General features: G+C 50.0%; 1 protein-coding gene across 2 annotated transcripts in view; it reads right to left on the bottom strand.

Annotated features, from left to right (window-relative positions):
• Positions 1–13,322: 13,322 nt before the first annotated feature.
• SH3RF3 (SH3 domain containing ring finger 3) overlaps positions 13,323–24,996 on the bottom strand; it is a 368,321-nt gene continuing 356,647 nt past the window's right edge. For both annotated transcript variants that reach the window (XM_019715017.3, XM_019715016.3), the window contains one exon: positions 13,323–16,569. In XM_019715017.3, coding sequence (XP_019570576.3) covers positions 16,401–16,569 — 169 coding nt within the window. In that variant the 3' untranslated portion in view covers positions 13,323–16,400. The remainder of the gene's footprint in view (positions 16,570–24,996) is intronic.

Below are 24,996 nucleotides of genomic sequence, written 5' to 3'. Positions count from 1 at the left end.
TGCCTCTCTGATATAAAATGAGACTCGATGCCAGCATTCTTTGGTCCAGTCTTCCCCGACTGCCCTTAGGAAACTCCTTTCCAAGACTTAAGCTACAACCATGCATTGACCCTAAATAATCCCACCCCTAAGTTACTGTAGGTCACCCCAGAGATCACCCCAGAAACGACACAATTCGAGTGGGACATCTAACCCCACGTTTGTGATTTGTGCCTGCAGCCTTCTCTATATACACAGTGGGTGTCAGCCTGAGCTGTGTATTCTGTCACCTTCCATCCCAGACCATTAAAATCAAAATCACAGGCAAGGACAAAGGTTGGGGTCTTTGAAAGCTTCCAGGCAATTCCAGCGTGTGATCAAGGTGGAGAATCAAAAGTGAGGCCGTGGGCAGACAGGTGGCAGGTCCCAAAGGCACTGTGAGATCACACATTCCTTAGAGGCTGCAGGTGGGACTGGGGAAGAGGGAGAGCGGGACCAGGGCTCCAGGGCTTGTCAAAGTCTGCCTCCTCCAATACCTTAATGGACTCAACAAAGCAAATAGCCGGAGTCTCCAGGGCAGTGTAGGCACCACGCTTGAAGTTTTCTGTTTCCTTTGGCCTGTCTGGCCTTCCTCGCTGAGGTAACAATGCAACACCGAGGAGAAACATTCCAGCTGAGGTACCCATAAGGCCGTAGATTGACCCATTAATGATCAATGACCTCATCAGGCTTTTTCTTGAGCATGTAGTACATTCCAGGCACTGGGTGGTCCCCTGCTAAATAAGGTGGCAGGCATGGGAACAAACTAGAGCTTGGATAGCTTCTGGGAGTGGAGGTGTAGGGCGAGCTATTACAGGGCAAGGGAGGCGGGCTTCAGGGGGCAGCTCCCAGAGGGAGGATGAGATCATCCGGGTCTCTGCATCCTTTCGCAAGTTCCGGGTCACCCTTTCCAAGGCTTCACCCCCAGGGACAACCCCCTCCCACAACCCAAGACACAGTGGTTCTAGCTGGTTCTGGGCCTGTGGGGAAGGGGTGGGGCTGGCATTCCTGGAAGGTCTTTCTTTGCTGGGGAGGCCAGCCCAGCAGTATCTGCCATCACTATTTCCTGAATCATGAACTCAGGGGCCAGGCTGTGGCTCATTATGCCAATACCAGGAACGCTGAGGGAGACACTGTCCACCCCACCCCAGCAACCAGCGTCCATTTTAACTCATGAGGTGCAGTGATAAACTATTTTTTGAACTTAAAAAAGTTATTATGGGAAAATAATTGGACTGTCTGTTCTGGAAAATACCACCATGTTGAGATGTTCAGCTGAAAGCAAGCGACAGGCCCTTTCCATTCAGTGTTTGGTGAACTGAGAATCTGCTCTGTACTATAGTTAGCTGTGCGTTACACTCTCGGCCCTGTTTCAGGTATTGGGGGGCTCCTGTAAGAAGTCAGCCATGAGTTTCACCCACAGGAAACCTTCACCTCCTTTCTGCTTCCTCAGTGTCATGAACAATGAAAGCGTCAGTGCCCGAGCTCTCCCGGGCCGGCCCTGGGGTTATGTGGGTGGGAGCTGTAAGCCAATGGCCACCACCCCTCGGTGCTGTCTTGTCCCCTAAGGAGGGGCCAGGACCTGTGCACATAATGGCTATGAGCTTAATTACCCTTATCTAATGAGGGGCCCGAGCCCCAGCTGGGGATCCAGGGGTCCTTGTGGTGGGACAACCAGGAAGGCCTGGAAAGCCTCTCTTGCAAGAGGCAGTTTACGAAGATTATGCAACTTGATCCTTGAACCTGAGAGTAGGTTTATCATACCACATTTTTTAGATGAAGGAATGCTGACCAGATATCATACAGTCAGTAGAGACCCAACATTTGAACTTGTTTCTTTCTAACCCAGGAAACACCCATGAAATGAGCTCTGAAAGAAAGCCAGACTACACAGGCCGGGGGTCACGGGCAGCGGAGCTGTTGGCATGCTGGCAGGCCAGGCGGATGTCTCTGGGGTTGCTGGGGCCTCTAGGACCTGCAGGCTCTCGGTGTCCCTATGGCCAGATTCAGGACTTGGTCTGCAGGGGTAGGAGGCAGCCCAGTGGGAAGCAGGGGGTCACAGCTGCCAGGCTGCACTACTGGTTTGGGTGAGCAGGAGGGGGCGTCTGATTCACAGGATCGCTTCCACATCCCTGGGCTGGAAATCACTGAATACTAACTACTGCGTTCCACTAGAGCTCCTGGAGTGGAGTGCGAATCCTGAGCCTTAAACAGGAAGTTAGGCCAAAGTACTTCCTACCCTGAGTACAAGGCACCCCATGTTGGGATGCTGGAAATCTGGCTGATGGGACAAGTGGGCCTCTCAGGGACTCCGGTCTTCCTGAGTCCCACACTGGGGAGGTGAGCCTGAGGTCAGGGCTACAGGACAGGATGGGAAAGGTATGCCATGATGCTAACTGCTCCTGTCATCTGGGGAGTTCTCGGCTCCACTGCGGCTTCGTGCTGAGGCATTTGGTCCTGGAAGCCACTGGTGATTTCCAGGGAGCACATCGTCCCTGTGCTCGCGTTCACCACCAAGCAGAGCACTGGGTGTGGGGACTGCCCAGAGCTGTTGGCTCTGCATTCTCAGCATCTGTGGCTACTGGTAAAGGGTTTGGGGAGAGAAGGGTGTATGTGAGCGGGAAAGGGAGTGGGAGACAATGAGAGAAGGAGGCAGTATCAGGAGCCTGGAGAGGAGGAGGCTGTCTGAGGAGGTGCCCACAGCGTCTGTGTGAGGAGCCTGGCTCAGGCTCCCCAGGGCCTGGGGACAGGAGGGGACATCTTCCTCCCAGCATGGCCAAGGACCCCAAAGGAGTCAAGCTGTGTCAACTTCATGAAAAGTAATAAAACTGCAAGAAGAGTTCCAGATGTCAAATGATCCCATGGTGACCGAAAGTGGGAAGTGGGAGGAAGAATGCTTCAGTCCCAGCTGAGGTCACACACAAGGCCACTGGGATGCTGGCGTTGGTCCACTCTGGCTGGGACAGCAGCGTTCTAGGCTTGGATGGGAAGTACATTCTATGCCCACGGCCTGTGGGTGGAGGGGACGTGCCACCTTGAGGGGCAGCCCCTGTACCTGCAGCCTCCCAACAGCTGTGTGGCAGGCCCGAACAAAGGCTGGTCCCTAGACACAGCCAAAATGTCCTGAACTTAACTTAAAATGCCCTGAGCATTTCCCCTTTCACCAGAGGACGTCAGAGCTGATTCCATCTCTTCATTCACCAGAATTGAGGGTGGCAGGGCTGTGGGCCAGCGTGGCGGGCAGCGCGCACACCTGGACCTGCGTTGCCCTAACTGCCCTGGTCTCAGTTTCATAATGTAGGTTTCTGAGTCTCAGGCAGACGCTTCACATGTACCAGCTCAGAGCTGCACTGATGCTCTACATCCCCAACCAAGTTGTGAATCAAAATGAGAGTCTAGGAGCAGCTGCCCAGCTCATGGGAAGTCCTAGGGTCTTACCTAAGCTCCGAATCTGGGCTGGGATCTTGATGGCGAGCTCCAGTGTCAAACAGTCTCAGAGTGCGAGAGCGCGAGATCACTTTGAGGAAGGAGACAGACATTGGGCGTACTGCCTTCCTGGGGGACATGGAGACATGTCCATTTTGAGACCCTTCTTTCATCCTCACTCCAGATGGAAGCTTGCTGGGAATGGGAATGCACTCAGGGACAGGAGGTAGCCAGGGTTTCTAGATGAGCTGCTGGTTCTCCTAGAATTTGCTCACCAGCTAGTATCGAGGCGTCCTGCACCCCCACTGGGGTGAGGAGAGAGTGACACAGCATGTGCTGTGAGTGACGGCTTGGTCTGTGAGTGACACCCCATCCCTGCACTCTTGGCCAGATCCAGGCTGGCCCTGGGTTGGGAAGGGCACAGACTACAACTTTCCTGGTTGTCCCGCCTCTCCTCCCTCCCACATGGTCCTCCTCCTCTTCATCCTCATCCAATACAGAGTGCTAGGGGAGTGAAGAGGGTGTGTGTGTGTGTGGGGGGCAGCACAGGTGTGAAAAAACGGAGGCTAGATGCTGAGACAGCTGTTGTGTGGGTGCTTTCTTTTAAGCAGTAACTCCAGGGAACAGCAGCGGAAGACCAGGAAAACCACCTGGGAAGGAGGGAAGTATCAGAATGATCCCACAGACAGGGAGTGGTATCTATCCACCAGTTCTGTTGGGCATCGGTCCAGGTGTCCCTGGGTACCTCCAGCTGTTCTGATGTGTAAGTGCTGTGCAGACTTCTGCAGGCTTTCCTCATTGGGGTGACGGGAAAGCCCCAGGACACAAAGGTTCAGCCAAAGGGAGAGGCAGTCAGGTGACACTCACTAAAGCTGGTTGCCATGGCAACAACTGAAGTAAAGGTGGGCCTAAAGGATGCTTGCGAGCAGGGACACAGAAGGTTATTTAGCTTTCAAGAAGCAGACAGCCACCATGGCTGGTGGCTCAGGAAAAGAAACAGGGGTTGGGGCAGGGTCTAGTGAGCAGGTGTGGGTCGCAGAGGCATCCCTGGGTGGGACCTCAGGAGGACCTCAGAGAGAAGGATGTACCAGGAAGCTGGAAAGTCAGAGATAGGGTCTGAGGATCTCTGGGTGCCCAGCCCAATCGCTGCTTCCCACAGAGCTAGCTTCTCATTGTTTCTTTTTTCTTTTTCTTTTTTTCCAGTCCCCATTCCCCGCTGGAGGCGGCTGCTCACAGTGGCCCTCCGGGTTGAGCTGTTGTTCACAATCTTAGCTGTAGAGGGCGCAGCTCACTGGCCCATGTGGGAATCGAACCGGTGACCTCAGGGTTAGGCGTATGGCGCTCCAACCACCTGAGTTACCCCACCACCCCTCACTGTTTCTTAATCAGCCTCTACAACTAACTCATCTTACACAGGGCCCAGTACACCTGCTCGTATCTTAACTCAACAGGGCCCCTCCAGTCAAAGATTCTCAAAAAATACTTGGCATGAAGATAAAGAGACACACAGAGGAAGATAAGAAGACCAGGTGCAGGGTGATTGCAGCAGACTAGGCGAGACGGTGAGCAGGGGTGATAATAAAATCCTTAGCTACCAGCCCAGACCCTCATTGGTCAGACTGGCCTGTGTGTACTGGTACTTGAACACGTCCTGTACTTGAACGCGTCCAGCATGGAAACAGAAAAATGGAATGGGGCCATGGGTTGGGAGGTAAAAGCAGCAGGCACATGTGGAGACTGGTTGGATGTTAGGAAGAATGAGTGATGTGTAGAGTGTGGCCCCTGGTTATGCCTGGATCCCACCAGTTGAGACTGGGAAGGGGGGTCGGGGGGCTGTTCACCTCGGAATGTGTGGGGGTGCCTGTGGCAGGTAGAGTGGATGAGTCCAGCCAGCAGCCAGATTCTGTGACTCAGCTCGGGAGGGGAGGCTGAGGCCTTTCAGTCGCAGGACTCACTTCAGACCGCACGAGTGCACAAGGCCACCATGGGCATGCGGGGGGAGGGGAGCCCCAGCTGGAGGAGGAGCAGAGGGTGTCCTCTGTCCGAGAGGAGAGTTGCCAGAATGAGGGAGGCGCCTCACAGAGCCAAACAAGGCAGAGCTGCTGAAAGCGGCAGGACAACCACCTAAAATTGATTCATGTTGAGGGCACCCTGGTTTATGATCATGTGTGATGGTGTCTTCCAGAGGTACAGGCTCTCACGTGGGTGGCCACGAGGCAGGATGGGCAGGTGGGGCCAAGCACGTGAAGGTTCAGACATCTCCAGAGCCTTCCTCCTTGTTTTGGCCAGGCTTGGCAGCGTGCCGGGTCAGGGTGGCCATGGCGACGGTTCATGAAACTGGGCCTCAGCCCGGGGCCATGCTGCCTGGAACAGTTTCAATCTTTTCTCTGCCCTTGGCCTCTGAGGACCCAGGCAGGCTCTGTCCTACGTCCTCAGTGAGGCCTTCCCTGGGTAGCCAGGGCCTGGACAGCCTCCTAGCTAGTCTTCTGGTGACACTAGTGCCATGAGACCTCAGCCACTGGTCTGCAAGGCTGTGATGGGATGAACATGTGTATCTTGTGCCAATCTGAAGGCAGTTTGGGTGGAAATGCTTCAAGCAGAGCATTCCTTCAGCGTGTGTGAAATTTGTTAGAGAATTGAACAGCAGGTGAGGTGTTTTGCGCCCACCTCACCAAGGTCATAAAGCTGGTGTGAGGCAGATGTGGGGCTAAAACATGGGTTCTGACTCCCGAGTTTCTTTTTTGTCCTCTCCCTCCTTAGGGCTCCACTTCCTGAGGGTGCCAGGAGCCTTGCTCAGCCCTGAGCCCGGCAGAGTGAACACTGGTGTGATTTCTCACAAGTGGATGCAGGCTGCTCTAGGCACGGTGAGCAGTTTCTCCCAGTCTGGCTGCAGGGACATCACCCCCAGACCACCAAACCCCAGCCTTTGGGCATTGAGCAGAGGCACACCTGCAGATGGGAGGACTTTTTGTTCTGTTTGACTCAAAGAATTGGTTGTCACTCGAGTGGGGTCAGTGGCATACAGGGCCATCTGGGGCACTGGCATCAGAGGCCACAAAGGGAAAGCCGAAAACCCACTGTGGCTGTGGGGGACATTATTCTACAGTCAGACTTCAGGATCCTCTGTATTGTTAATGCCACTATATTGTCACAGTATGCAGGAAGTCATATGGGGACACTGTCAAACGTGACCCACACAGGCTTCCCTGGGTCAGGAACGTGGTGTTTAGCCAGACTGCCCGTGTTTGAATCCCATTTGCACCACTTTGCCATCTGCACCACCACTGGGGACTTGCTTAATGGCTCTCTGACTCAGTTTCCCCATCTGTGAAATGAGCATGAAAACAGTTTCTGCCTCATAAGGCTGTTGTAAAGACAAAAATAAAACAATGTGGGTAAAGCACTAAGCATGGGTTGAGCGGAGTGAGTACTTACTATTTCATACACACTTGCCTTCATCTCAGATGAGGATGGAGTAGAATTCTAGGGACCGGGGATGCATGCCTCCCTCACTGAGCCGTTCTCTACTTTTGCTCCTGTCTGCGTTCCTCACGGCCACTGTCTCACTGTCTTGCATTCAGTTCCCATGGAGGGAAACTTCTTCCTTTGGTTGTATAATTGATATAGAACCCCCTTGGCTCTCCTGTGGGCAGTCCAGCCCTGGTCAGACGGGCCGAGGCCAAGATAGTGAGAAGGGGTGTCACACAGCGCACAGCAAAGGGCCGTTGCGTAAGCTTTGCTGGCTGCCTTGTTCAGAAGGGGCTGTGGGTGCTCAGAGCATCTGGTCACAGCCAGAAATAGAAAGGAAGCCCTGAGGACCATCGACATCTGGGGCAAAGCGTTACCCAGATGAGCCACAGAGGGTGAGGAGGGAGGCTGGCCTCTCATTTCGGTAAAGGAGCAAGTCCCTCACCAGTGTGCTGAGAGGGTCTCTTGGCAACAGGCAACCCAGGGGTCCCCTGGGGTCTGCTAAACAGGGGATCCTGATGGGTTATAGCTATGATGGGTAATTGTATGTATCTAAGGTTAATTGTATGTATCTGGGCTAAGAGATGCCCAGATAACAGATTGAACATTATTTTTGGATGTGTCTGTGAGGGTGTTTCTGGAGAGATTAGCATTTGAATCAGTAGAATGAGTAAAGAAGCTCCGCCCTCACCCATGGGCGTGGGCATCATCCATTCCAAGTGATTCTCTCTCTTCTTGAGCTGGGACTTCCATCCTCTCCTGCCCTCAGACTTGGGAGGTCCTGGTTCTCAGGCCTTTGCACCTAGACGGCCTTATACCGGCTTCCCTGGGTCTTCAGCTTGCACACAGCAGGTCGTAGGACTTCTCAGCCTCCATAATCATGTGAGCCAATGTCCACAATAAGTGTCCTCTTATTTCTCTTTATATCTACTATTGGTTCTGTTTCTCTGAGGAACCCTGACTAATCCATCAGCCCATAGCTGGGAGATTTCCTGGGGCTCCTGCAGCCCTCCTCTTCCTTGTCTCCGCAATCTCGTAAAGACTCCCTCGCAGACACACGGACAGCGTCCTCCGTGGCCTCCACACTGGCTTCTCAGGGAGGCCCTGCAGCTCTGCCCACATCTCTCCACATCCTTGCCAACACACAATGAAATTCTGCAGTAGTGTCCTCATTGGCTCCCCCACATTCCTGGGACCCATTCTCTGGATCGCCAACAGAGGGAGCTTCAAAACACAGATATGGTTGTTTCACCCTCCCCCTTAAAACTCTTTAAAGGTTTCCTCTTGCCTTTAGCTTAGAAGGATGCCCTTGCTTGCCTGCCCATTCTCATCTCCAGCCGTCCTCTCCTCCCTCCCCTTTCCCCATCTCTCAGTTTCAGCCACGCTCTCTCCAGCCCCTCTGGTTCCCTCACAGAACATTCTTTCCCTCTCTAAAAGGGACCTGCCATGCCACCCTCCACAGCTAGAGGAGATTCTCCTTGTGATCCCTCCTTATCTTGAACTATAGTAATTATTTGCCTAGTAGCTACTGTCTAGTTCTTTTATTTAACTTTTGACGTCTTCATTACAATGTGGTATCCATTAACATAGGCATTACTATGGGCTAAGTGGCATCCCCCGCCCCCAAATTTATATGTTGATGTTTTAATACCCAATACCTCGGAATATCACTATATTTGGAGGTAGGGTCCTTAAAGAAGTAATTAAGGTAAAATTAGGTCACTCAGGTGAGCCCTAATCCAATATGACTAGTGTCCTTATCAGAAGAGGAAATTGGACACAGACACATACTGAAGGAAGACTGTGAAGACACGGGGAGAAGATGACCACCTACCAGCGAGGAGAAGGGCCTCAGAAAAATCACCCCTGCGGCTACCTTGAACTCAGATTTCCAGCCTCTGGAACTGTGAGGAATAAAAGTCTGTTGTTTATGCCACCCAGTTTGTGGTACTTTATTACGGCAGCTGTAGCAAGCTAATACAGGTGCCATGAGTTTGTTCCTCTCTGTTCCCACAGCACCAAATATAATATTTTCTGACTGACTTGCCAGGGTCCACCAGGCAGGAGCTCCAGGGAGGTTTGTATCTCTGGTAGGGTCATCTTGAGACAGGAGTGTTAGCATGTCCCTAAGTAGACAGGGAGGTCCCTGGTGGAATAAACAAAGACCGCCATATCCTAAAACTCCAGGTTTTGAAATCACTCCTTCGCTCTAGGACATAATGTAACAAGGCCATGAGGTTAATCATAAAATTCCTTTTGGCCTGACAAACGGAGCAGATCTGATAGATAAAAGTGGGTTACTTTGCTAATTCCTTTAGGATGGACAAGCAGAACAAACCTGGTAGACGAATTTCATTAGAAGGCACCAGTTCCCTTCTTCAAACAGCTCCCCTTCCCCAAGCAGGCAAGGGAAGGTATCAAAGTAAGAGCTTTTGCCTCAGTCACGGGGCACCCCCATTCGGGACCCCCTCCCACTTGGGAGCTCTGACTCTGCTTTCAATAAACTATCCTCTTTTTAAAACTCTTTGCCTCTCCTGGGTCTGTGTTTCCATTCTTTGGTCTCAGGAGACATGATCCCGGCTCACACCCAGAAACTGCCGGCAGATCCAACATCATCTACATCATTTGGGGACTCACAGGAAAAATATTCCTACATCAATCTTGCCTCCATTTATCTCTGTGATCCTGGTGCCTGGTACAAGGAATCTTAGGAAATAGCTGTTGAATGAATGAGTAGAGAAGTGGGAGGGATGGTGAGAAGTTACACAGATGTAGAGCAAATGTCTTGAAATGACCTTGATAAAATGGTCCACATCCTCCGGTTTCTCCTGGCAGAAATGTGCTTATCCCTTTCTGGGGCAGGAGCGAGCTCCTTGCCTGTTGTGTGGACATTGCCCACTTTTGCCAAGAATCTCCAGGCAGGAATCAGCTCAGACCTTGTCCTTGAGTGGGCTAGATCCCTCTGCTTTGTGCTTCTGAAGCCTGTTTTCCTCAGGCACGGCTGTGGGGACAGAGTCTGAGAGAGCAGTTTCCCGGTTCTCAGCCTCATGTGCAAAGGTGCTGGCTCAGGTAGCAGATGGCCATCAGCTGTGACTAATTGGCCATCAGCTGTTAGTGGTTAGCTATTAGCCACTGATAAACTGTCATGGCTAAGCCAGCTAGTGTGGATTGCAGTTAGTACGGTGGATTGCTGTTAGCAAGGGGGTTGGTTGGTTGGCACAGACAGTGGATTGCGGATCGTGTGGCTCCTGCTTCCTGTGTCTCCAGCCCAGCTGCCAGCGAGACTATAGTGGTATGACTCCCCTATCTATAGCTCCGTGGGTGTTCCTTTTTGGCTTTGCCATATCCTGCATTCTGGTGTGGGGAGCAGAAGCTGAGACCCCTCATGACACCCCGCATGACAACGGCTCTTTTTGTGTTTCTAGTTACTTGTTCTGTGCTGACCCTCCCGTCCTGACTGTAAACTCTGTCCTACCTCACCGTGGCTCTAGGTCCAGCTTAGCACTTGTGAATGCTCTATCGATACGCATTATATGACGAGTGGAGGGATGAGGACTGGAGCTTTAGATGGAGCATGGGTGGGTGGATTTCCTCCATGCCAATTCCTTCCTATATCCTGGCTTTTATGTGGTCCTGTTTTTAGGACACTGAAGAACATGTCTTCCTCCACACTCTTAATTATGTCCAACTCTGTCAATATTTCCTGTGGGACTTTTTTTTAGATCCAGTTTTTAGGTCTCATTTTCATAAATATGGTACAGTGACCCTCTGATGATCCACCGTCTCAGACTTTGCTGGGGGATTTCTGGGGACAGTGCCGTGAGTCGGTGGGAGGTGGTGCTGTGGAGTGGGTGTCTGCTGCTTTTACCTGGTCAGTTACAATTTCCTCCTGTTTTGCAACCAGGACTATGGGACATCCTCTCATTTCCATCCTCAGTCCCTGTGGTTTGGGTTGGTGACAGCTCAGTGACAGCCTTTATCTGAGGCCCCATTAGTAAGGATATTACTGCCCTCTATCCACAAGGCTGAGTCAGGTCGGTCAGCAGGGGCCCAGACTGAATTGGGGGAGGGGGGGTCCATCCCAGGAGTTTAACCTGGGACCACTGAGAAAGAGATGCTCTCTTTCTGTAGGGATGGCTAAGCTGTGGGTCATCACAAACCTGCTGGTGACAATATTACTGTGATGTATGGAGAGGCTGCCTGACAAAGAAGCCAGCATGGAGGACAGCAAAGACAGAAATACCCAAGAACAGCGTATGAGCACCTGGATTCACCTAAACCAATTTCCTAATGGACGTACTGTTAGCATTTGGGCAGGACATTTGTCACTGTGTGGGACTATTCTACACATTGCAAAATGTTCAACATCCCCGGTTCCCACTAGTAAAATGTGGGCAGTTTCTCTAGTCATCATAACAACCAGAACCATAATTTCTACGTATCTCGGATGACTACCTTTGGCTTTTCAATCACTTGAGTCAAGAATCTCCTCATTTTACTTATTCCAGATATTTTCTGACATTTTCAGATGAAAGGGCACTTGCCAAAGACACTCTGCCACAGCTCTTTTGGGTGTCTGGGATTTAATTCTTCACATGCCAGTTGATCGTGTTGTAACCTGTCAGAGGACAGAACTAGTTCAGAGAGGAGTCAATGGCCACACAGGCAGCCATCAACATGGACAATTGAAAAGTTGCTTGGTTGCCTCTCCCGCGAATCCTTACAAGACTACTTAGGTGTCTCTCTCAGGTCAGCCCATCCTGTTAATGGCTAATTGTGTGCTGTCTTCACAGCTCTGCTGGGAGCTGGCTGCTCTCACTCCTCATTGCTCACCCTGTGTGAGCAATGTGGCTCACCCTGTGTGGCTTTTCATGGGGAAGTTTAAATGGAGCTTCTCCCCTGGGGAAAAAAGACGCAGTGTTTCCTCAATGCAAATATGCCACCTGTCAGTGTCAGTAAGAGGCAGAGAGGTAACTCCTGCTTATGAAATCCACAGGGTCTGAGGCCTCGACTGGAGCCCCAGTTCACTGTGGATAATCAGAAATGTCTCTGCTGTGCAGGTTAAGCTGTTGAGCTGCCCCAGCTAGCATGCTGTTCTCCCTGTGGGTTTAACTCCAGCAAAGGGAGATTAGTCCTGTTGGTTTAGTTAGTGTGGACTCAGAACATGGGGAGTGAGTTATGGGATTTGAATGTAAAATGGCACCAGGCCCTGAGGGGTTGCCATGTCCATCTTTAGAGTCAGGGTATCTATCCTTGCCAGTCTGACTTGCTGCGTTGGCCTGCCGGGCACCCTTCCCTGACAGATTGTGATGAGCATTCCTATGTGTCCTCTGGCCCTGCTCTTCCCTTGTACACATGCTTGACATATTATTTCTATGGAGGGTCTGTTTAGCACCCAGCTTTTGGAGTTGGAGAAGTAGACTTGAATTTGAGTTCCATGAGCTATGTGATCTGGAGCAATTAATTTAACCTCTTCTAACCTTGATTGCTCATTTAGCAAATGAGGATAAGAGCATCTTTCACTTCTGATTTCCAGGAACCTGAATAACTAGGCTTGTTGGGAGAGGTAGATGAGCATATGGTATGCTTCCTTACCATCCTCCCGACCCGGAACCCATGATGTGTTATCTGATCTTGTATAAGTTCATTTGATTTTTACAGAAGAGTAAAATTGCTCTTTGCTAAAGCTTCTTTCCAGTTCAAGTATAAATATGATAGTCAAAGAATAAAAGCATGTGTGTTGGCTAAGAAGGCAGTGAAAGCTTGTTTCAGGAAACACCTGACATGTGTCAGGCTTCCAGGGCAGCCCTCTGCCAGGTGTTAGTCTGTCTGGCTGATTTGGGAGAGGCCCACTTTACTGGAGGTTGGCAGTCTCCTGAAGCCCTTCCTGGTGGGGGATTTGAGGCACTCTCCACCCTGTGCTCCAGGAAACAGCTCAGGCACCCCAATGGGTACATGGACAAGGGCAGCGCTGTGAGCCTGCTGGTCTGGAAGGTCAACACTAGACACTGCTGGTTGCCAGGAACTTGAATAACTACTGACACGAAAAGCTTTCCCACAAGAAAGGAAAGTGAGTCATCTGTATAAAGTCAAACAAGCAAGCTTCCAGACAAACGAGCGCCTGGAGGGAACTAGGGGTCTTCCATGCCTGGCCAGCTTGTGGCTCAATCCTTACCACCCAGCCACTGGATTTCTGGCGTGCACTGGGTAGGCTGACATCCTGTCTTCTCGGCAGCCCACCACTCTGACATAGACCCTGTGTCCCCCACAAGGAAGCACTCTGAGGTGGCAGGTGTGTGAGCCAGCAGGGTGGCACCTGCCCAGTTCTGCTCCTACCAAGCTGGGTGTTTCTGCTCGGACCCTCAGCCCCTGCCACACCCTCACTGCTCCCATCACTCAGACACAAGATCTCTCCATGTTCATTTTTATTTAAAGACTTGGAAACACAGGCATCATAATTTGTCATCACTGGCAATTCTTCCAAAATCACACACTGACATTTGAATATAACAAAAACATTGGGGTGTGTGTGTATGTGTGTGTGTGTACTGTGCAAAGTATAAAGAAATTCCCAGCCAGGCCACTGAGCTTATTTGGGGCACTGGAGTCGGGGAAGCTCTTGCCTGGCTCTGTCTCCCCACTTCCTTCCCATGGTCCTCTGGTGGCCCAGATGTCCCTGTCATCTTGGTGTCCACTGACATCACTCAGTGGTGGCTGTGGACTCTACTGTGCTCCTCAAATCAAGTCACCTTGGCTGTCAAGTGCCACTGCACACCCAAGGTGTATAAGTCCCTGGGCCAGGACAGAACGTGAGGGTTTCAGACAAGGTGTTGTTTCACCTTAGCAACCAAAATGAGTGTGTCCTTCGAGGCAAGAAGGCCCAAAGGAAGGGTCTAATTCTGCTCCTACTCTTGTCTGCGGGCTAAATTATCATGAAGGTTGATGGGTCTGACTGAGCGTGTTTGGAAACACTCAGTCCAAAGCACGGGGCCTATTGTGTACCTCCCTGCTCTCTGGTTGCCCAGCATTTGCTCTGGGAGCCCCTCCTGAGAGGATTTCTGGCTGGCTGGGCCTACAGCATCGCTTTCCTTCCCAAGGCAGTACCAATGGCTGCACCTGACTCTGCCATAAGAGGAGCCAGCTGATGCCTTGCAACGACACTGGACACTTGGCCTGGCTCTGCCAGGAGGGGTGCTGAGCCCTGGTAGGCTGCCACCTAACCAACCGTCACTGGGCTGTTCAGTAATTCCTACCTACGATGAGCATCACGTGGGGGGTGGCCCCGACAGGAAAGAAGGTCCAAGTTAATCTATTCTGTTGCTTGGTAACTGCCTTCGTTGAAAAAGAAAAAAAAAGTTTCCCTTATTATCTGGGGATTTGAGTTCTGGTTTCAGAGAAGAACATGTGTCTCACTCAGTGTGTTAATCCATGTACGTTTTTGGTGATGACATGATTTTAAACACACATGATATTTGTGCATCATAGACAATTAATCTGGCAATCGCTGGCAAATGGATACCTTCTGGTTGTCATTAACTCCGTGCACAGGGCTCCCTATGCTTAAACTGGAGTGTGTTTTTTCTTTGATTCAGAACAAATTTCTCAAGTCTATTAAATCTATTGTCATTTGGAGAGAGGAAATGAGCCTTTGTCTAGGCGTGATCCCACCAGCGTGTTAGCCACCTGGTAGGAACAAGTAGCCAAGTCACATCCCAAAATAGGAACTCTGAAAATAAGTATTCGTATTTCAAAGGCATCATGCCTGGCGAGGGAATGGGTGTCTGGATTTCGTAGCATCTGCATCCCTAAAAATCAGGGAGATAGATCTTATGTTACCAAGGCTAATTTATTCAGCCTAATTTAAACCTGAGTGGTTTTGTAAAAATATATATAGACAGGGTTTACGAATCGTGACTTTGAACACATAAGAATGTATTCCTAAGGTATGAGTCTCTTGAGAAAAAGACTGACTTATGATAGGGTCCCTGCAGGCAGTGTCTGTGGGAAGTGAGCTGTTGGACGCACAATACATTTCTTGGACCCCTCCTTGGGGAAGATCCCCATGTCAGAGCCTCCCCTTCCTCCTCTCTGTCTGCTGTCCCCGCTCCTCCGATCCTGCAGGTCTGCAGAGAGGACTCAATGCCCCGCTGTCCTCATTCTACCTCTAGTCTCTAGACCAAGGAGTGCACTGCCTGATAGGGCTGCAGGTATTTATTTTTTATTTTTTAAATGAGGCAAAACCTTCACAAGATTTTTGTAAACTGTGAAGGTTTACACCTGAACTGTGGTAGAAACTGCACATCGCGATACTGAGAAATCATATTTTGACGATGCTAATTGTAGTCATTCTCTCTAAAGCAATAAAAGGGAAATTCCACCTTCTTAGGCTGGGGTCAAGCTTCATGGCCTTTTTACTGCCACCCAGAAGGCAATGACAGTGACCTTTCCTCAAAATGGTTCCAGGTCTTGAATAGTAATTATCACTGTCTAGACAGAGCATGTGGCTCTGGTAAGGGTTTAAAGAAATTGTTTTTTTCCCAACTCCCTCCAACCCCCTAAATGGATTCCCTCTTATCCCGTGGAGCAGCAGCCAACATCGTAATGCTGAGGACATGGGCTTTGCAGAGTTCTCCTAAATTCATATGGTAAATATAAAAATCCTGCCCGTTTGATGTCTCCTCAGACATTTTTTTCTTTCAAGTTCAACCAAGTCATTACAAAAAGGCAGCACCAGATGTATGAAAAATAGGCAATGTATGACCTATTAGAAATATATATAGTCTAACAGCTTTACATTAAAAAGATGTTGTAAGAAAGAAGTGATGCAAAGGGACAGCAGTGGCAAACCAAAAGTGTTGCTCGTAATACCGGCAGGAGACAAAGCCAAATGGAGCTGCCTGAGCCCCAACAGGAGCTGCGTGACGGGCCTGCCCGGGGATGCTCGTGCCCCGGTGAAGGCCCTGGGCCAGGAACACCCTTGCTGAGTGGCCAGGTGGCAGGTGACTGAGGTATATAGAGAGGTGATGGAGCAATGTGGACCCCCATGTGCAGCCCAGACAGCCTGTAAAGACATTCTGCAAATGCTCTGGGCCCCACGCCCACCCACCCGAGCCCCTGCAGCCCTTCTGCAACTTCCAGCCTTGCACAGGCGGCAGACAAGAGTGGCTGCAACTCGGCAGCAAGTCACAGCAGCAAATTAACCCCCATGAGCATCTTCTTCTCTTTTTTAAACGATGTTTCTTTACAGGTCACACAGGGGGAGTAGGCATCTTGTTGGAGAGCAACCCCAGGGTGCGCTCTTGGTTAAAGGTTGTGGGTGAAGGTACCACCTCCACACCCCTGGGCCCCCATCCCAGGCAATGGTGTCTCCTGCCAGGGGCCTTGGAAAGGACATGGAACTGTCGGGTGTCATGGTGTCTCCTTGTGCCTTGGGGTTTCCCGGGAGGGAGGCCTTCCTCCCTGGTGAGCATGGTGTGGAGAGCATGTCCTCAGAAGCTCTCGACGAAGCTGCCCGGGAAGAGGCCCGTGCGGCCATTCCTCTGCAGGGTCCCCTTGTACCAGCCGTCCTCACGCTTCTTGTGCACAAAGACAATGTCGCCTTCCTTCAGCTCGATCTCTGCCTCACTCTGGGGTGGGTATGAGACCACCACACGGTACCTGGCGGGAAACAGAGACCACAGTGGGTAAGCCCGACCCAGGCAGGCTGGAGCATGGCCCAGGGTCTGCTGGCAAGATTTTGCTTTTCTTTTCCTTTTTCTCCTCTGGTGTAAATTGTTGTAATTTGGGCCTACTTCTCCCACTTTAAAACTGTTTCTACTTTTAATTTTTCCAAAACTTTTTTTCATTTTTATTAAACATTTTAAAATAATTTTTCCCCATGGTGTCTATGCAGCTGGAATGTTCCCGCCGGAAATGCAGCCCCTCTGTGTCACATCCTGCCTTTAGCCCATGTCAGACTGTGGCTTCCCCAGGGGTGGGATGGAGCAGGGGGCCGGGCACGGCAGCCCTGGGGCAGGCGTGTGGTAAGGGACACACAGCTGTGTCCTCAGTTCTGTCCCATCCTGGCCCAGGACCATGGGCTAGTGTCCTCACCTCCCGAGTGTCAGTTTCTGTCTCTGAAGAGCAGGTGGGTGAAGGACACCATTCAGACCGTTGCCCCACATGAGATGTGAAGATGCTTTGAACACGGTGTTGGTAAAATGCTCATTCTTTTAAAATGTGCTCCAAAAATCATAAGATGTTGTGGCCTTAGCACCTGAACTGGCTGAGGTCACATCCTAAACGAGGCCCAACTTTTCACACATCTCATTCCTGCAAAACCTGGGCCCTTCCCTGAGGCTTCCAAGGCCTCGGTAGAGTTCCTGTTTTCAGACCAACATGACATGTAGTCCAAGTGGTAAGATGGTCTGCCAGGCACCTGGAGGGCTGTGGGCCTGAGCTCTGACCAGACAAAACACAGACCCCAAGTGTCCCCAGGGACCTCCGCGGGTCCAGGTGGTGGGTGGGTGCTGAGTACTGTCCCCGAGAGCTGCCCCCATGACAGCTCCCTGAATCTGAGACAAGTGTCTGACCCTCTCCAGCATCTTGCCAAGAGTCCTAGGGTCAGCACACATCCCACATCCCACACCCACTCGCTAAGCCTCAGAGAAGGAGTAGTAAGGCTGAGCAGAAGCTGTGCTTGCTCTGAGGACCAACGCGCTACCAAAACACCACCAAGGGGAAACCAGCATGCACCCTTGTGCCCTATTCATCACTGCCCCCAGCCTGACAGGAATTGTCCCGTCTCCACCACTCCAGACAACTGTGCCTTCCCTGGCTCCTCAGGGATCTCACAGGAGTGTGTGCGCCCTGACATCTGACTGGGTCCTACACCCCCAACCCGTACAGCTGGTGAAGATTGTATGGGAAGTGCTGAGAGGGGTGTGCTCACCCTGCAGGGCACGGGAGTTGGGGGCTCCTGAGCAAAGTCCAAATATTAAATGTGGGTGGGTTTGGTGGAAGGCAGGGTGCAGCTGAAAGCTGCTATAGACACAGGTAGGCTGAGGCAGGCTGGGCAGGATCGGCCTGGCTGGGCCAAGGTGCTCAATAATTGATCCCCGACTGACCAGGCAATGTCCCGAGGGCTGTGCCTGGGCTGCCCAGGAGAGCGTGCGTGCAGTCGCTCCAGCCACATTCTCCCGGCAACCTTGCCATAGGTGTTCCTATGGGTCCTTCCGGGTTATTGCACTGGCCCCACTCTGGGCTGCCTGCTTTGTTCTCACTCCATGCAGCCTGCTCTCCACTTAGCAGTCACACAAGTGACAACCCGAGGTTGACCACGGCCCTCCTCTGCTCAGAATACTGTAGTCGTTTCCCCTTTTTTGCGTAGAAGCCAAAATTGGAGAAAGGCTTCTATGTTCCCATCGCCCTTCACACGTCTGCTCCCTTGGACCTCCCCTATCTGCAGCCCAGGACGCCCACCTCAGGGCTCCTGCACAGGCTGCCCCTCTGCCCAGAATGCTCCGCCCTGCCTGTTCCCAGAGCATTCCCCACCTTCCGCAGGCCCTGCCATGACCTATTGGCCTTACTTGTAGGTCCCCCACAAGTAAGTGGCATGCCAGCCCCGTGATGGGTGGCAGGACCTGTGGCCGCTTGCTCCCTGCTGCGTGCCAGGCCTTAGAACAGGCGCTGCCCCCAGCAGCCGTCAGTACAGAGTCTTCCAGTCACTGGTCTGTTCGCACACGCTGGGAGGGAGGCTGGAGGCCTGGACGTGGGACTGGTGGCTTGAAGGGTGGGGCTGCTGGGGGGAGTGGGAGGAGCAGGGAGGGCAGAAGCTAGATGAGTGCCAGCCGGGGGCCAGAAGCTTTCGCTGCTGGCGGAGGGACAGGATACGCAGTGGGCTCAACAGCACCCACAGCTCCTTATCAGCTTCCCAGTAAACAGCTCCTCCCCCACTCGTCTCACGTTCACAGATGACCCAATCCCAGGCCGTCGGGCATCTTGCTCCTTGGCCGTCAGTCTGGCTGATGCCCCTCCTGTGGGCAATGGCAGGTAATAGGAGTTGAAATGTGTGCAGGGCGCTGGGTGGGGAGAACAGGTCATTGAACTACTGTCTGCCCGCAGCTCCTCTGCTTAGGGGCCGAGGCCTGCCCCAGACTGACAGCCCCTGCCCTGTGGCTGTCCCTGCTCCCAGGCCTGTGGCTACAGCTCCTGCACAGTGGGACCTGCCCAACCCACAGGGCACCAAATCATCTTCCTGAGTCCTGCAAACGCAGGGAGCATCACCGAGTCCAGAGTCACACAGATGATGTGTCCCCCCCACAGCTGTCCACCGCACCACTCAACCATCTCCTCGCTCTGTGCCATCTGTCTTTCCCTTCTGAAGACAGCTGCAGAAATCCTGAGGCAGTGACAATCTGCGCGGCAGTGGTATTTCAGAGGCCCGGGGCCTGACCTGGATTGGAGGGGACCACCCTGAGGCGACACTGCTATGCTGTCCCCTCCTCCCTGGCAGTGTCTGGGCCATGGGCCTGGCCCACTGGCTGGGTGGGGGAAGGTGGGAGGCTCCTTTACCCTCAGTCTTCCTTGGGCTGCTGGCCCGCTGTGAAGGCTTGTCCCCCTGTCCCTGCCTCCCCCCATCAGCCACAGCCACAAATGGCCCCTGAAGGAAATCATCTAAGTGTCCTGGCGGCAGGCTGTCCGAAGGGTCCTCAAGGAGTTCTATATGTGGAGCCCTTCCCCTGGTTTATTCTGGTCTCTATGAAACTAGGACATTCATTATAAAACAAAAGAGATCCCACGTCAGCATTTCTCAAAGTGTTGTCCATAGACTTCAGGACCCAGGCTCAGATTCCTGGGCTCCATCCTGGACCTACTTGCTAAGATGCTGGGGGAATGGGGCCAGGCAATGTGGATTTTCAACAAATTCTAGGAGTGAATTTTATACACTGATGTCTGAGAAAGTGCAGAGTAAAAACACTCAGAAGACTACATTATCCCTCAGCCCCACCTGCTTGCAGGGCCTGGGGCACTGGCCCATCTGGGATGGAACAGAGAAGTCATGGTTTGGGGGAAACGGAGTCGGTGCTGGAGCTCAGGGATGATGCATAGGTAGTGAAGACCCAGGCCCATCCTTGGGGAGTTCATAGTTCCCAGGGCACACAGCCCCATCTTGTTCCGGGAAGGTGGGTGCGGGGCAGAAAGGAAGGTGGCTCCTGGGGTTAACTTGGCAGGTGTGCGGAGAGTTCCTACTGCTGAGGGAGCAGGGCCAAGCAGGCACTTTAAGTGCCTTGGAACAGCTGCAGGTGCAGGACGGTTGGGCCAGTTTCCACTGCTGTCCCTGGGAGCCAAATACAGGAGGAGAGGAAGGAGAGTGCAAGTCCTACCCTCCTCCCAGCCCAGCCACATACAGCTGCCTGCCAGGCCACTCCCTGCAGGAAGACAGATGGCCTCCAGGATGGAGTGACAACCTGTGAGATCAGCCAGCACTGCACACAGACTGCACCATTCAGAGGCCTCTGACACTCGACACTCGTGTGTCACCGCCAAGACCAGCCCAGGTCCTCCCCATGGCTTTCTGCCATCCTTCACCCCCTTTCCAAACACTTGTCTCCTTTTCTCAATTCACCAAGGGAATAAAAAAGGCAAAGAGTAAGATGATTTCTCAGACTCCGAACACAAGTTTTGGTTTTTGCCTCAACTGCCAGATGTGAAACAAACAAGCAAATGTAAAAATGTAATTTGTTAGGGAAAAAAAAAGTAATTGGGTGCTTCTGAGCAATTAAATGATTTAATGAGCCCAGATGGATGATGTGGGCTGAATATATATGAGATGAGCATTCAACGTTTCTGTCCAGACCATTTCAAGACTGAGCTATTTTTCCTGCTGCATAAAACTAATTGACACCTCCTATTATAGCCATAAAAGGCCAAATGAACAGTGGAGGACGGCAGCTACTCCTGTGTCATGATCATGGCACCATAAATCAATGAGACACTGTCCTGTGCTAAAGTCATGTCAGCCATAGCTAATTTTCAGACATAAGACCCAAGTAATCAATAGGCTCAAAATCGGAATGAATTGTTACCACTGCATATTACAATGAGCCTTATGTGTGAGGTTTGGAGTGTCTTCCTCCCGTGTCATCTGCTCCTCTCCCTGACAGTAGGGGCCCTCCGCATGGTACCCTTTTCAGAGCACTTGCTTCCCGCACTGTTGAGGAAGAGTGGTCCCCAAGTTGGTGGAATGTGGTTATCACCGAGCCGTGTCCTGCTAGGAACTTGGAAATGATAAGAATATATCTACACCCTGGACACTACACTCTAATATCAACACATGTATTAGTTGCCTATTGCTGGTACAACAAATTTCCGCAAACTCGGTGGCATAATAAAACAAAAATTTCTTATCTTATGATTCTTTAAGTCAGACATCCAGCACAGTTTCACGGGGCTAAAATCAAGGTCTCAGTAGGGCTGCATTCGTTCCGGAGACTGTGTCCCCTTGCCTTTTCCAGCTCCTAGAAGCTACCTGCATTCCTGGGCTGGAGGCTTCTTCCTCCATCTTAAAGGACAGCACGGGCGGATTGAGTCCTTCTCCAATCACATTCCTTTGACCTTCTCATTTGCCTTCTCTTTCACTTATAAGAACTCTTGTGGTCACATTGGACCCCTCTCAGAGAATCCAGGATAATCTGTCTATTTTATAGTCAACAGGTTAGCAATCTTCTATCTGCAACCTTCATTCTTCCTTGCCATGTAAAGTAACATAGTCATGGTTTGGGGGAATTAGGGCACAGACATCTTTGGGAGCCATTATTCTACCTACCATGACACCTAATAGATCAAAGCAAAAAACTTTTACATCCTAACAAAACTGAACAATTTGTAGGCCAGCAAGAGGAGATGACGAATACACTGTGTGTATGAACATATGGGAAAGGAAGACTGTGGCAATGAAGAGGGGAGAGAGAGTGTCAGACAGCATCGTACTATTATATATGTCATATGATATAATAGTATAGATTTAATGTAATTGTATATATACAATTATATATATATATATATATATATATATATATATATATATATATATATACAATGTAATTGTAATACATTGTTACTGTTGTTTTTGTTGTTGTTTATGTACTCATAATTTTCCAGGTATTAATCTAGGTGTTTTACAAATATTATAACTATCAGATAGGCATTATTATATAGGGGGGAACTGGGACTCAAAGAAACAGAAACTCTTATTTGGGGTGAAATGGCTGATAAGTGGCAAGTGTCTCTATTGCTCAAAGCCACTCCAAAATATTGCCAAGGTAGAAGTCTTCATACAGTGGAGAAGCTCTTTTGCAGGGGCTGACCCTCAGGAACAGGATTTGCCTTAATGGGACTCTGGTGTTTGCCGAGTCTGTCCTTTGGGTATGTTGTTTGTGGAGGTGGTTGGGTGGTACTCTGGTGTGGTCTGAAGCTGGCCATTGGATGTGTTGGTTGTGGAGGCCTTGCTGGAGGGGCTCTGGTACAGGCCAAGGTCAGCCACTCCCTGTTCCCTGCCCTGGTGATTCCCTGAGATGCCACCTTACCCAACTTGTGGTTCGATGAAAATGGCTTCCAGCGGCTTTTCCATATAAATGGCCTGTCTTGGCTCATGCTGCAGATGTTCCTAAAATCTTTCAAAGGTTCACAAATCCCAAAGAAGCAGCATCTGGCCTTGGTGTGCACTCTACCTCTTCCTAAGCAGCCCCAAGCCCTGCATTAATGGCAGCTGGACTCATATCCCAGCTTAGCCTTTCCCAGACACTTCAAAGCCCAGCACAAGTGGCATCCATCTGCATATCACTTTGTAGCTCATACCAAGTGGCCCCTCCTCCACTTTAGTCATAGCCAGTCCTCACAACCAACCAGCCTGAGGGTCAACCCTCCCACTGATGTGCCAACAGCAATCAAGACTCAACTACAACAACAGGGCACACACAACCCATACAAGGGACACACCTGGAGCACCCAGCACAGGTGACATGGCAGACTGTGCCATTGGGCCCCACATGACACCTACTACATAAGGCCACTCTACTGAGACCAGGCAACATAGCAGTTCTACCTAATACACAGAAACAAACTGAGGGATTCAGCCAAAATGCGGAGTCAAAGAAACATGCCCCAAATGAAAGATCAGAACAAAGCTCCAGAAAAAAAAAACAAAAAAAAACACTAAATGAAATGGAGACAAGCAATCTACCAGATGCCGAGTCCAAAACACTGGTTATAAGGATGCTCAATGATCTCAGGGAGAACTTCAACAAAGAGATAGGAAACATAAAAATAGAGGCAGAAAACATAGAAATGAACCAGTCAGATATGAAGAATACAATAAGCAAAATAAAGAATACATTAGAGGGAATCAACAGTAGATTAGATAAAACAGAGGGTCAACTCAGCAATTTGGACGATAAGGTAGCAGAAAACACCCAATCAGGACAACAAAAAGAAAAAAGAATCCAAAAAAATGAGGAGAGTTTAAGGGGCCCCTGGGACAACATCAGGTGTACCAACATTCATATCACAGGGGTACCAGAAGAAGAGAGAGAACAAGGAATTGAAAACCTATTTGAAGAAATAATGATGGAAAACTTCCCTAACCTGGTGAAGAAAATAGACATACAAACCCAGAAAGCACAGAGTCCCAAACAAGATGAACTCAAAGATGCTCACACCAAGACACATCATAATTAAAATGGCAAAGGTTAAAGACAGAGAGAATCCTAAAAGCAGCAAGAGAAACACAGCTAGTAACTTATAAGGGAGCTCCCATAAGACTGTCAGCTGATTTCTCAACAGAAACTTTGCAGACCAGAAGGGAGTGGCAGGAGATATTCAAAGTGATGAAAAATAAGGGCCTACAACCATCACTACTCTGCCCAGTAAGGCTATCATTTAAAATTGAAGGAGAGATAAAGAGTTTCCCAGACAAGAAAAAACTAAAAGAATTTATTACCACCAAGCCAGTATTATAAGGAATGTTAAAAGGACTTCTTTAAGAAGAAGAAGGGGTAAAACAAATAAACAAACAAAAGAAGATCAAAAATATAAATAAAATGGCAATAACTACAGTTACTTCAAATGTAAATGGATTAAATTTCCAATCATAAGACATAGAGTAGCTGAACGGGTAAGAAAACAAGATCCATGCATATGCTGTCTACAAGAGACACACCTCAGATAGAAAGACACACATAGACCGAAAGTAAAGGGATGGAAAAATATATTTCTCACTAATGGAAATGAGAAAAAAGCTGGAGTAGCAACACCAACACTTACATTGGACAAAATAGACCTTAAAACAAAGACTATAATAAGAGACAAAGAAGGACATAACATAATGACAAAGGGATCAATCCAACAAGAGGACATCACCCTAGTAAACATTTATGCACCCAACATAGCACCTTCATATAAAGCTAATAGTGACAGACATAAACCAGAGACCAATAGTAACACAATCATAGCAGGGACTGACTTTAACACCCCACTGACACCAATGGACAGGTCTTCCAGACACAAAAATCAACATGGAAATGACAGCAGACAAGATGGATTTAATTGATATTTTTAGAGCATTTCGCCCCCAAGCAGCAGAATATACATTCTTTTTATGTGCACATGGAACATTTTTGAAAGATAGAACACATGTTAGGCTACAAAACAAGTCTCAATCAATTTACGAAGACTGAAATCATATCAAGAGTCTTCTCTGACTACAATGGTATGAAACTGGAAATCAATTACAAGAAAAAAACTGAACTTCACACAAACACATGGAGGCCAAATACTAAGCAATGAATGGGTCAACAACGAGATCAAGGAAGAAATCAAAAGATACCTTGAGACAAGAAAATGAAACAACCCAAACAACCCAAAATCTATAGTACACATGAAAGCAGCCCTAAGAGGGAAATTCATAGCAATGCAGGCATACCTAAAGAAACAAGAAAAATCTCAAATAAACAGTCTAACTTTATACCTAAGGGAACTGGAAAAAGAACAACAAACAAAGCCCAAAGTACAGAGACCATTTTGGAGGTTGCTAGGTGGGAGGGGATG

The sequence above is a fragment of the Rhinolophus sinicus genome, chromosome 2 (assembly GCF_057876585.1).
Source record: "Rhinolophus sinicus isolate RSI-liver-muscle chromosome 2, RSI-T2T, whole genome shotgun sequence".
NCBI classification, from domain to species: domain Eukaryota; kingdom Metazoa; phylum Chordata; class Mammalia; order Chiroptera; family Rhinolophidae; genus Rhinolophus; species Rhinolophus sinicus.
This window is presented reverse-complemented; position numbering and strand designations above follow the sequence as displayed.